We start from the raw sequence: 14,063 nt of genomic DNA, 5'->3' as shown, positions 1-14,063 counted from the left end.
TATGGCCTGGGACATTACCAGAGCCCCAGAATCAGCACAGCTACCCCTCCCCATTTCCTCCCCGCTTTGCTTTAAAAACCCCTCTTTGTGCCTAATAAAGTGAGACCTTGACAAAGATTGCCTGGTTCCTTCTTTCTCTCCCATTATTTTCAGGTTCTAGCCCACCTCGACTCACAAATAACTAGGCCCCACTGATCGGGGCAAATGATTCTATAGAGAACTTACATGCCCAGGGCATGTTTCTCATGGAGAGAAAGGGGAAACCACACACATGCACACACTTAGAGATGAAAGAAAATACCAGTGGCATAAATAACTTCAAAATCAATCGATGGCTGCTATAGGATAGCTGAGAAAAGGCATAGAGAGGTTCATCTAAAGGCCCCCTGGAGAAGGGGAAAGAGGCAAGATCTCCTAAGCAAATTGGGAGCATGGGGGAGGAGGGAGGGACTTGGGGTGAAGAGAAGGGGAGAGATGGGCATGACAGAGCAGGCAGATTGAGTCAGGGAAAGAATAGAGGAGAGCAAGAAAAGAAATACCATAATAGATGCAGCCATTGTAGGTTTTAAGAGAAATCTAGCACTAGGGAAATGTCCAGAGATCTACAAGGATGACCCCAACTACCTTAAATGCCCTTCCCTGATAATGAGATTGATGACTATCTTATATGTCATTCTAGAGCCTTTATCCAGTAGCTGATGGAAACAGAAGCATACACCCACAGCTAACACTGAGCCGAACTCCTGGAATCCAGTTGCAGATAGGGAGGAGTGATGAGCAAAGGGGTCAAGACCAGGCTGGAGAAACCTCCAGCTGACCTGAACAAGGGGGAGCTCATGGACTCCAGTCTGATAGCTGGGAAACCAGCAAAAGACTGACCCAGACTCCCTGAATGTGGGTGTTAGTTAGGAGGTCTGGGTAGTCCATGGGGCCTCTGGTAGTGGATCAGTATTTATCCCTATTATTCATACTCCCTCAGCTTAGACACAAAGGAGAGAGCCTAGGCCCTGCTCCAAATGATATGACAGACTTTGAAGACTCCCCGTGGAAGGCCTCACCCTCCCAGGGGAGCAGAAAGGTTATAGAACAGGTATTGGTGGGGAAAATGGGAGCATGGGAGGGTGTGGGAACTGGGATTGATATGTAAAACAAGCTTGTTTCAAATATAAATAAAAAGTTAGGCTGGTCTAATGGTGGCAACTGAACCCTCCAGTTGGCATCTCCATGAAGAGTGACCCACCAGATTAAGATGTGAAGATGTTAACAGTCCTCTGTCTGAAAAAGTACCACCAGAAGAAGAAGCAGAAGAGGGCACTGGAAACAATTCTGGGACTCCTTCCTAAGCCCACACCCACACGAAAAAAAATGGTGCAAAGAAGCCCTTACTGTGATAAGCCACAGGGTGATTAAGCACCTCCCATAAAAACAGAAAACAAGCTGTGAGGTGATGGCATGTAATTCCAGCACTGGGGGGGGGGGGGTAACAAGGAAGGGGGAAGTGAATCTCTGAGAGTTCCAGGGTTACACAGAAAGACCCTCTGGGAAAGAGAGCGATCAGGAGGGAGAGCATGGGAGAACAATACTGGGCTGGAGCTGTAACTAGCTCAGGTGGCAAAGTGCTTGCCTTATGTTCATGGAGCCCATACCTGAGAAACGGGAGGCAGGAGGGTTAGACATCCAGTCATCTGCTATAAAGTGAGTTGGAGACCAACTTGGGATGCATAAGATCCTATCTAAAACCAGAAAAGCCAGCACCCATCCTACTTAAGCTGACAGTCACAATGTAACCTAAGAACCTACTGGCTCCAAAACATCAGCCCCACCATTCCAGTCTTCCATCAGTCTTTCTATCCCAGAGCTTCAAAGAAAGCAGTCTCTAACAAAGCAGAAACAGCGAGACGGAAAAAAGGCTGGGAAATCCTCACACACTGCACTACCTATGAAATGCAGCCAGTCTTCAATGGTCAACCTGGAGGAGAGCCTCCAGGACCTGAGTGAAGACTCAAGCCTTGGCAGCTATGGATTTCATGGAAGAGCCAACCTGCTTCCTCTGGCACCACTTGACTTGAGCAGTAGCAGTACATAGTCCTTTCAGGCATCCCTTTTGCCCTGGGTAGCAATGGAGCTCCTCAACACACTTGCATTGTAGACCTGAGGCAGATTCCTTGTGTTAAACAGCTGACAAACACAACCACTCTGGCTTACACTAATGTCCTAGAGGAACAAGAGTAACAGTGGGAGCTCTGGCCAGTGAAACAATAAAAGCCACTCGCTTAATTGTTTTCGGTGACTGACCAACCATAGAAGAATTAGAAGATAATTCTAATCAGGAAGAGAAATGAATCTAATAATGAACTAGAAACTAGCCAGGAGGTCTAACCAGAGGCCGACACTTGAAGTTGCTCTGATGGACAAGAAGAAAAGATATGTATTTGGCCGGGTGTGGTAGCACACACCTTTAATTCCAGCACTCAGGAGGCACAAGAAGAATCTCTGTGAATTTGAGGCCAGCCCAATCTAGAGAGGGAATTCCAGGACAGCCAGGGCTACACAGAAAAATCCCGTTTTCAAGAAACAAAAACATCAGGCTGGAAAGATGGCTCAGCCGTTGAAGGATAGGCTCACAACCAAAATATAAGAAACAAAAAAATAAAGAAGTATGTATATATGTATTTATTTATTTACTTTTTTCTGGAGGGGGGTGGTATCAGATTCCACTGTAGATGGTTGTGAGCTATCATGTGGTTGCTGGGAATTAAACTAAGGGCCTCTGGAGGGAACACTCAGTGCTCTTAATCACTGAGTCATCTCTCCAGCCCCAACAACTTATTAACCCCAGAACATTAAGCAAGTTGAGTCCTTAGACCATGCCTCCAACTCACCTGGGGTCACAGTCAATAAGGGCCCAGCCCCCATGGAACTTCTCATCGCCTGGCAGCAGCAACTTCATGTAGCTCTGTAAGAGCTGGCTGATCAGTTCCTGGTGGCTTCTCTGGTTTTCCTTATGCAAAGCTTCATGCTCTTTCTCCTTGGTAAATATGGAATAAAGATCTTCTGTCACTGGAATGCCTTGCATCAAATCTAGGGTAGAAAGATTAATAGTTATCATCATCATTGCTCTACTAACGTATCTTTTAGAATCTATGACCTAAAACAACAGATATCATAAAAGAAAACATAAGCATAAATCTTTCCCACCTTAAAGTAGGTTCAACTTTTTTATACTGGACACCAAAAGTATGAGCATCAAAAGAAAAAAAAAATTGGATGTCATCAAAGTTACAAAGTTTTGTGTTTCTGGAAACATTTCATGGTTGAGAAGGCTTAGCTTTCCCTAGCTTCGTACATGTCCTCCCTCCAGATGGATACACATCCTCAATCCCAGCACTCAGAGACAGGCAGGTAGATCTCTGAGATTGAGATATGTTCTATAGGATGAGTTCCAGGACAGCCAGGATTACACGGTGAGACTTTATCTTAAAGGATCCACGTCTCTAATTGCACCACGCACTTCTCATTTCTAGCAAATAAGTCAAACTTTTTTGTTTTGTTTATGGAGATTAAACCCAGGGCCTCCTATTTGCTAGGTAAGTACTCCAAAACTGAGTTACAACCCAGTTCTGGATCCAACTTCTTTACGGCAGATTTCCCCGATTCCTACCTGGTATTGGCTAGGGTTATTTTATGTGTGCTAAAGTAATCAGAGAAAGAGAGAATTTAAAAGCTCTCCTTAGGGACCACAGATCAGCCATGTCATATTCATTTCTAATCCAGAACACTCTACTTTCACTTAAATCTTGTGAAATGACATTTTGTGAAAATTAAATTAACATGTTAATGCAGCAATTTTATGGGTAATCTACTTTTCCATTTCCTCTTCTACAAAGTAGCAAGTTGGTTGAGATAACCTATAAATATGGCACCTTAGCACCCTGTTAAATCATGCTTATGGAAAATGATGGTGTATTTATATGGTAAATGACCAATAGGAAAAGAAAACCAGCTGTTTACATGACTTGAGCAACAGGAAAACGAATTATGAATATTTTACATGTTGAGGTTTTTGGGGTACTGCATCCCACACACTGGGACCTTCAATCCTGTTTTTCTATTACTCAAGTAACTAACTAATACATCTGGAATTATATGTTTCCTTTGTTCCTCCAGCCAAAAACATTTGTCAGGTGCTAAGCCTATAAAAATTTGAATTTGATACATTAGGTAAGGTGCTCAATACAGAAACACAAACACATTACAAAACATGATAAATGCAGGAGGCTGAATTCTGCAAAATTCCACTCCCCGAAGGAGCTGCAGTCCTAAGGAAGGAGGACCTTTCTGCTCTTACCTATGACGGCTTGCCTATAAGCATCCTTGAACCGACTGAGGTAGTACCTATTTGCAGAGTTAACTCCATCTTTCATAACTCCTGCCAGCTTCCTTTCTCCTGTTCTTGTAAAGTCACCCTATCAAAGAAAAGGCAATTTGTGGAAATTTATTCACATGTAATAATGTTCTCAAAATGCATTTGGGACTTTCCGTTCAAGACAAGAACTCCATAGGCTTCCAAATTATAACTCTAAAAGCTCCCAAATATTGTAGTCAAATTAAAATATGTACTAGTAATTGACTCTGACCTAAGCACGCCAAATGTCTATATGTAATATTTATTCATGGCATTAACCCTTCGGTTAGCTGGCCCTTTAGGGCAAAGCCATTCCTGGCAACTTGTAGAATTTCTAAGCCAAAACAAATTATATAATAAATACCAAAAAGAAAAAATACTTTTTCAAGGCTCATACTGGTATAAAATCAAAACTAAAATTTTGATTTTGAGGGGAGAGAAAGGGATTTGAGACAGCCTTGTGTTGTCCACACTGACCTTACTCTGTAGCCAAGAGTGACCTTGAAATCTTGATCCTCCTGCCTCCACATCCCAAAAGCTAGAATTACGGGCATGCACCACCATACTTACAGTGCCTCACAAATAAAGAAGTACAGCCTCCTGCCCTGCTCCAGCCCGCTGTTTTTATACAAGAAAATACAGCCTTGTTGGAGAAAGTGTGTTGCTCAGGGTGGGCTGTGAGGTTTCAAGAGCCCACACCAGGCCCAGTCTCTGCCTGTGGGTCAGGACGCAGCTTTCTTCTCATCGTGCCTATCTTGCCTGCCGCTATGCTTCCCGCCATGACAATAGAACAATTCTCTGAAACTGTAAGCCAGACCCCCAATAACTACTTCCTCTTATAAGAATTGCCTTGGCCATGGTGCCCCTTCACAGCAAGTTTTAGGACACAGGCCATATCCTAACACTGCCAATTAGGAAGAACATACTGCCAACAAGCTGCCCGTTTTCAAGGAGTCTTAGTACACGTACAGATAGAAAGGCATGCGTGTGGACCCCAAAGCATCCTAACTCAGAGGAAGAAAATGAGGTGGTGCTTGGATAAGAAATTCTAAAGCTTGTTTTCTTTAATTATTAAAAATGTTTTTGGGGAGCTGGCTCAGTATTTAAGAGGACCAGCAGAGGACTTGGGTTTAGTTCCCAACACCTAATTCAGGTAGCTTACAACTGCCTGTAACTCCAATACCAGGGGATCTGACATCCTATGGCTCCCTCAGGTACGTAAATGCATGTGATTCACATAAAGTCACACATCATACATACATACATACATACATGGAGCCAAATGAGATGGCCAACTTTTATAATTCCTGTCATAAAAACAAAACAAGTTTTTATATTTAGTACTCAACCAGAATGTAGACAAGCTGATGTCTGTTGAGCCCTTGGTCCAACTTTGGCTTGAGTTTTGCTAGGAATCAACTCTGGGCCTCACACATTTTGGGTCAGTGCTCTACCAAGCAAGCTACACTTTGTTAGAAGAGATATGGCCTTAGATGAAATCATATCTTGGAGGAAAATCAACATAAGCCTAATTTAAACACTCAACTACTTCCTATTGTCCATAAAGAGTACCCACACATTGAGAATCAGTTGCCAGTGGCTGTATTTACATTTAAGGTTCTAGGAGGAATAGTTTTGTAGGCTCTTCAAAAAACTGAATTTATAACAATAAAACTAACAGCGAATTCTTTCAGCACATACTATGTGTCAGGAAACAGTCTAAGCCCACATATCCTGTAACAATCTGTCACAGTGGACAACTGGGGTCACTGAACAGATAAGTGACCTGCACAAGGTCATACTTTGTAAGAGGCAGGCTTAAGATTCACACTCAGAGAAGATAAAAGGATCCCAGAATAGATCAGGTCCTAGGTAGACATGTCTTGTTTATATACAGTTTTAAGATGAGCGCACAGCCAGGCATGGTGGTGCAAGGGAGGCGGGAACAGGAAGATCTCTGTCTGTGGATGGCTAGGACTACATGGTAAATCCAAAGATAGCCAGGGATACATGGTAAGACCCGGTCTCAAAATAAAATAAAATAAATGCCCATAATATTTCAGATTTCCAGATTCCCTTGAAAAACTGGAAAGTGTAGCAACATGGAACCTTAAAAAGAGCAGCCTCCACCAGAAATAGTATACACCCCCTATGGTACACCAGGCCACCTATACCCTGACCTAACAGTGGGCTCCTGCAAGAATCAGACATTCCAGAAAGAAATAAGTACCCAGACCTGTCATCTGAGCCCAGGTACCTTTTTAAATAAAAAAACAAAGTTGGTTTTGAACCTCAGATAAAATGGCCTACCATGCCCGCTACAGTTACCTTCAGAGCAGCTGTCCCAGCATACTGTCTGCTGATAGAGTCTCCGTTGTTAGCCCACATTATCTGGTAAATCCGATTGCATTTCACAGGCAGCGGCTGCTCTGGGGGCATCACACCTAGTTTTTTAAGCTAAAATAAACACATTAGCATGAAATGTATACTATAGAAAAAGAAAACAAACTGACATATAATTTATACAATTTATTCCTTTGTAGGTGTGTTTGTGTGTGTGCGCATGCATGCGTACATGCGCGCGCGCGCGCGCGCACACACACACACACACACACACACACACACGCAGGAGTGCGTGCGCGCATGCGCTACTAAGACCATCAGGAGGTCAGAGGACAACTTTCAGGAGCCTGCACATTCCTTCCACTATGTGTGTCCCAGAGACCTGAGATGTCATGAGGCCTGAGATGATAGAAGTGCACCATCATGCCCAGCTCAGACATTTTTTGAAAAATAAAGCAGATGTTAAAAAACTGGCAGATGTGGTGCACATCTTTAATCCCAGCACTCAGAAGACAGGGGCAGGTGGGTCCCTGGATTCCAGGATAGCCAGAGCTGCATAAAGAGACCCTGTGTCAAAAATATTAAATAAAGCACTGCTATCATCCACTGATTTAATTTTTTTTAATGTACAGGCTAATACTACTATTTTTTGCCTGTTTTAAATTTTGCTAAGAAGTGAAACCAAACACCAGAAAAACGTGAAGAAACAATAACATGAACAGTAACTGAGTAGTGAGTGCCCAGAGAGCAGGGGTTTTTGTTTTATTTATGTGAATTATCTCATTCACTCATCACAACAATCCTGTTTTAAAGATGTTAAGACTCAGGTTTGGGGAGGTTTCCATGTGGTGGGAACAGGGCACAATCCAAAAGCTTTACTGACTAAATACTACTTTAAAAGAACAGAGCGGAGCCCTGGGAGAACTACATTAGGTGTTTTCACTTTAGACTGCCACACAGGAAGTTGGCTGCCAGGTGTTAGAGAGCTGAAAGATCTACACTGGGACACTGAGGTAACAAATGACATCCATAGAGCGGGGCACTGCTTCTGTGTTGTCAAGGGAGCCAAGTCCCAGAGAGTCATCCGCTGTCAGGAAGGCAACAGGCAGAGGGCTTGATGCATTCCAACCTCAATCATGGTCTTCTCTAGTTCCCACCTCCCCAACTCCACCCTACCCCATACTGCCAGTGCTGGCCAAACAAACCCACAGCCCAAAATACACAAGGGTGGGTTTGAAGCTCAGAGAAAAATAGAAAATAACTACATAATGTCCCAAACAGATTTAAAACATTTACAAGTTGAATAGTTAAGAAAATGCCACCACATTCTAATTCTATTAAGTTACATTTCCCAGGGTTTTATGCAACAAGAGTCTCTCTGCATGCTGAAGAAAAGTTCCACAGGATATTTCAGCTTTGAAAAAATGTCTCACTATTTACTCACACACGAAGTGTAAACCATTTTAAAGTGAATATTTAGAATCAAACGGACTCCAGATTACCTGATGCTCCATGACCACTCGTGCAATAGCGGCTTGGACCACGTTGGTGCGATCTAGGCAGTCCATGCAATTAACTCGAAAAATTCCTTCTTGCTTACATATTACCCCAGCTTGATCAACCCTTGTTAAAAAGAGGCATGGGATTAATGAGACACACTGTAGGACAGCCTGAGTCTGCGGCAGTACTCTGTAGACTCCACTGCTGACTTACAGAACAACTTGGCAGTGAGGTATTGTTACCCATTTGAGAACTCAAAGCCAAGCTATGAGAATCTGAGAGAGCAGGTGGCTTCCCTCCCTCTGATGGCTGAGCTGCCGCAACCACAGGCAGTGCAGTTGCACACGGTTATAAGCTGGGAGACACTTTAAACACTATCTTGTTCCTCCCTTTCTAACTCCAAGCAGAACTATCTAAAATACACTGGCTGGCTTTTCTACTTGCCATGGAGTCAAGGCAGTAAGCATCTGCCCTCTAATTTCCCAGGCCACCCGAGCAGCCTTAACATCTAATGAAATGTTCTCTCCTGGCCTTTAACACCCCCCACCCATGTCTACCTCCTGGAGTCTGGGAATCTTTTCCTTCCCTGTTAATTTCAAAATGCCTAAAAACTGAATACCTTTAAGCTTTTCTTCCCATGTGAGATGGCAAAAGAGGAAGACAAAATGGAAGCCAGGAAGAGTGAGAGGGACAAGCTTAAGTGCTTTAAACGCAATAGCGATATTCCACTTTGTTCCCCAGCCATCCGACCTGCCCCCTAGTGAGAAGGAAGGAAGCTGAGCTGCCAACATAATGTCATTGTGCTGATGTTTAGTTGCACTAGATGAACACATGATTTCACAGACCAAGATCAAAACAACTTTTTATGAACTACTGTGATGCTTTGAATGAGAACAGCCCCATAGGCTCCTATATTGGAATGTTTGGTTCCCAGTTAGTGGGACTATTTGGGAAGGATGCGGAGGTGTGGCCTTATTGGAAGAGGTGTGTCACTAGGTGGGCTGTAAGGCCATTCCCAGTTAGCTTCGCCCTCTCTCTGCCTTGTGCTTGTGGCTTTAATGGGAGCTCTCAGCTACTGCTCCAGAACCAGGCCTGCCTGCCTGCTGCCATGGACTCTAACCCTTTGGAACCATGAGCTCCAAATTAAAGGCTTTGTTTTCTTGTTTGTTTGAAAAGGTGCCTTGGTCCCAGTGTCTCTTCACAGGTATAGGAAAGTAACAAATACAAATACATACCAACACCACTTCATGTCAAGAATAATGTCGTAAATGGCATCCGTGAGGGTTTGAACGTTCTCAAACTTCATTCCTCGGCTAAAACCCATTCCCCAAAAACAAAAACCAATCTTTAGTATTCTAACAGAGTAATTTTTTTTTTAAATTTATTTAAGATAAATGGGGCTTGGGGTGTAGATTAGTGGTAGAGCAGTCGGGTAGCATGCACAGGCTTCAATCGCCAGCACTGTTAAAACAAGCAAAAGCTGAGAGCGGCGATGCACCTTTAACCCCAGCATCTGGAGGCGCGTACAGCTCTGACCATGAGCCCAGCTGGGACTACACTGTGAGACCCTGTCTCAAAAAACAAAACCACTAAGAAACTACCGTTTTATATTTAAATCACATTTTATTCACTTATTCTGTTAGTGTGCATGCTTGGGGTGTGGGGCACACATGTCATGGCATTCACACTGGAGGTCAGAGGACACTTTTTAGGAGTTGGTTCTCTCTACCATATAGATTTTAGGGATCAAATTCACATCATCAGGCTTGGTAGGGGGTGTCTTTACCCACCGAGCCATCTTGCCAGCCCCTTAGGATCTTTAAAGTAGTTTCTAAAAGAACTGTTACCACATATATATGAGTTCAGTGCTACTATATACTAGGAATTCTACAGCGAATTTGCACTTGAAAGCACACATACAAAGACACTGAAGCATTATCCACAGGCAGAGTGAGGCCTGCATCGAACGTACCCTGCTTTCACGATACATGCAAACTAAAGGTGTGAGCCACAGCAATCACTCACGGCTGATCAATCAGAGCACACTAGGAGTTTATCAGAGAGACAGGAGCACTGCTCACAGTGAAGGCAGCCAACAGGGTAAGGACAGTCTACCACTTCTGTTATAAATGCTCTGTGCATCCTTCAGCGGCTGTGATCATGAGTTGCCAATACATTTTGGAACAGAAAGCCTGTAAATACTTCAGTAACAGCTTACTCCAAGGCCTAGCCAAAGCAAAGCTGACAAACACTTAATAGCAAGTAAATGTGAACAAGGAGGAAAGGAAATTTCCCTTCCCAGCAAAGAGCAGAGAAGGTGACATCCCTTTGGCAGCAGCTGCGTCTTAGGAAGACACCTTACCAGTGCTCGTGGAAGTCAAAGGAGACATAGGTGAGCAGTGAGTTGTTGAAGAGCAGCACCTGCCTCAGATAAGCATCGCCAATAATCTTCTCCCTTCCAGCCTGGTCTACCAAGTTAATAATAACCTGTCAGAATGAAGAGCAAGAAAAGGCTAGATAGCTAGACCTCAGAATCCTCATGTGGAATGACATTTTAGAAATATCTTACAGTTGTGCCTAGAAACCAATCTACTCAAGCATCAATTTTCCCATAAAATTATTTGTTATATAAAGTTTGCTTTATGAGACCTTTTGGCATCAATGGGGATAGTTCCATATATTTGCAATAGCCAACAAAAACAAAAAGTAAAACATACTTCTTTGTAATAGCAAGTTTTGTTTTTTAAAGATTGTTAATCATGTGTATATGTGTGTGTTTATACCCCCCAGGAGCCAAAAGCATCCTGGAACTGGAGTTACAGGCTGTTGTGAGCTGCCTTATTTGGATGCTGGGAACTGAACTTGGATCCTTTGAACCTTCACGGTCTTGATTGCTGAGTCATCCATTTCTCCAGCCCAAACACACAATAGGTATCTTAAATAGGTAGAGTAACTTAAAACAAAACTACAAAGCAAACATTGTTAAACTACTGAAATATATAAAAGAAAATCTGAATAGATGGAAATATGTACCATGTTCTGAATCTCAAGGTCCAACATTGTACAGATGCCAAGTCTCCCCAAATTAATCTATACACTCAACAATCCCAAACAAAACTCAACCAGTACCTTTCCTGGGCAAGACAAGTTAATTCTAAAGTTCACCTGAAAGAGTGAATGCTTGGGAAAAAATTGGAAAGCAGTAAACGCAGGAATTTTCTCCATTTGGAGCAAGTCTATACATTCTACGTAGCAGGCAAGCCTGCAGAACTAGAAAGAGGCAACTGACTCACGAGAACAAGGCTGATAGGCCAAAGACCTGAGTCCACTGGGAGGGGAGGGTGTGTTAAGCACACCTCTGTGGGCACTGGGAGAACTGTCTGTCTATGTTTTTATGGAACCCAGGACTTGAATTTACTGTGTAGCCGCGGCTGAACTAAAACCTGCAATCCCCTCCACAACCTCTCAAGTTCTGGGATTATGGACATGCACCACCATTCCCAGCTTGGCAAGTCCTAAAGGTTCATCAGTAGTGAAAAGGCTAGCAGCCAGAGATCTTAAATAAAACAAAGCTACTGCAGAACAGTATGCACACACAGTTTGTCGTGACCTGAGTTTTCATTGTGAACATGCTAGTGTCAGGTAATTCTTGCTACAAAAAGCAACTAACTCAAATATCCGAACAAGTCCGGAAGTAGCAGGGCTGAATCCAGTGACTCCAGAAGCCACCGGGCACCAGTTCTTTCCAGCCTGTCTATGCTGCCATGCCCTCCATTGTGTCTTCCCTAGCAGCATACTGGATAAACGCCCTGCTTCATTCACAGTCCTGAGATAGCTGCAAAAGTCCTCCATCAAATCCAGACACAACAACCACAGGGGCATTGTTGGTTCTGGTATACCTTTTATTAGAGCAGGAAGCTTTCCCCACATCATACATCAGCTGTCAGACAGCCCCAGCCCAAACCAGTTACAGGCCAGAGCGACGCTGCCACCACGGCTGAGTCACACTGACCCCTCACCCCAGAAAGCAATTACCCGGGAGAAGGACACAGACAAATGAACACCACCAGGCTACTGCTGGAAAACAGGAAGTGTCTGTTCAGTGCACACACCTAGAGATTGATGTGGGAGTCAGCAGGGAGCGGGGGACGAGTGTGGGAAGACGTTATTTCCTCGGCTTGCATACATACCTCAGTACTGCTCCTTTTTACAATTTTGTGATACATTGAAATATGGCTTATTCTGTTTAATGCTACTTACAATCAGGAATATGATTAATGCATGAATCAACTCACATTATCAAGGAACTCAAATGCAGAATAAGACCAAATCATTCCTGGCCACATCTGATCCCACATGCCTCCCTGAACAGCCGCTTTGTTCTGATGCTGCGGTGAGTGTTATTGCATAAGCACCCTTGACTGAACACATGTGTAGACTTGTTTTCCTATTTAAGTGCTAATTGCTCTTCATCCTTTCCCAAATTTGATGTTTCTCATCTTTTTTCCCTCAGCCACCCCAGTGTATGAGTCATGGCTTTAATTTCAATTTCCCTGATGACTAGTAGGATGACGCATCTTCTCACATGCTTTTTGACTTTATAAACTATTCTTTTACATAAAGAATCTGTTCCATTCTTTTGTTCAACTTTCTTTTGGACTGTACATTGTTTTTATTGGGTTTAGAAGGCACTTAAACACACTGTAAGATATAAGACCAAATTCTAACTATTAAAGATTTATGTGTGGATGTTTTGTCTACATGTATCCGGGTGTATTGCATGGTTATTACAGAGATTACAGACACATGGCACTGTGCCTGGCTGCATGTGAGCTCTGGGGATCACACCCAGGTCCGTGTCATACCTCTGCACCGTGTAAATTACCGATGGAGCCATCTCCCCAGTCATTACTTTTGTTATTTTAATAATTATTTCTTTTTTGTTTTGTTTACTGAGCAAGGTTTCTCTGTTTAGTCCTGGAACTCATTATATAGACTAAGCTGGCCTCAAACTCACTGAGATCCTCCTGCCTCTGGCTCCTGAGTGCTGAGATTAAAGACATATGCTACCTCACTTCATTCTTTCCTCCTCCTCTCTCTCTCTCTCTCTCTCTCTCTCTCTCTCTCTCTCTGTCTCCATTATGTGTATTTGTGTATGTTTGCATGGGGTTTGCACATGTGAGTACAACTGCACAAGGAGACCAGAGATGTCAGATCCCTCTTGCAACTGGAGTCACAGGGTTGTGAGTCACCTGATGTGGTGCTGGGACCCACACTCAGGTCCTCTGTGGAGCAGTACACACTCTTAATCACTGAGACATCTCTCCAACCCAAAATAACTATTGCCTACATGGGCATTGCCCCTTATTAAATGACTAATAGAATGTGATAGACAATTATACATTTGAAACACAGGCAGCTGGTTAGGATTCACAGTCCATGACACACTATGCTGTCCTCTGAAATCTTCAGTGTTTAACCTTTCATATTCTGATCCAGAATCCTTCTCAAAGTTATTTTTATGTATGCTAAATGGATAGTGGGTATCCAAAAGAAAAGTACAGTTACATACTAGCATGTTTTATTTTAACTGACAGTAACATTCAAAATGCCTGTACCAATTTATGCTGCTGCTAACAATATTTGAGTTTCCATTTTTTAAAAGCAAATACCTGCCTTTAACTATTATAAACTTTCTAAATTTTCCTTTGATTATTAAATAATAATTGTTCTTTCCAATTTTTTCCCTCCTATTCTCTATGAGACTATGATTGAAACTACATGAAATCTACATACTAATTTGGGAAACACTGAA

The 14,063-nt window shown here is 43.0% G+C and overlaps 1 protein-coding gene across 2 annotated transcripts in view; it reads right to left on the bottom strand.

The window, feature by feature from the left end:
- The window catches only part of Inpp5f (inositol polyphosphate-5-phosphatase F), a 92,204-nt gene that overhangs the window by 9,570 nt on the left and 68,571 nt on the right, over positions 1-14,063 (bottom strand). For both annotated transcript variants that reach the window (XM_051193132.1, XM_051193131.1), the window contains 6 exons: positions 10,611-10,735; positions 9,484-9,561; positions 8,251-8,371; positions 6,734-6,862; positions 4,349-4,466; positions 2,883-3,081 (listed from right to left, as the gene is read on the bottom strand). In XM_051193132.1, coding sequence (XP_051049089.1) covers positions 2,883-3,081; positions 4,349-4,466; positions 6,734-6,862; positions 8,251-8,371; positions 9,484-9,561; positions 10,611-10,735 — 770 coding nt within the window. The remainder of the gene's footprint in view (positions 1-2,882; positions 3,082-4,348; positions 4,467-6,733; positions 6,863-8,250; positions 8,372-9,483; positions 9,562-10,610; positions 10,736-14,063) is intronic.

This window comes from Phodopus roborovskii, unplaced genomic scaffold (genome assembly GCF_943737965.1).
Source record: "Phodopus roborovskii unplaced genomic scaffold, PHOROB, whole genome shotgun sequence".
Taxonomy (NCBI): Eukaryota; Metazoa; Chordata; class Mammalia; order Rodentia; family Cricetidae; genus Phodopus; species Phodopus roborovskii.
Note: the sequence above shows the minus strand (reverse complement) of the source record. Positions and strands in the feature narration are given on the sequence as shown.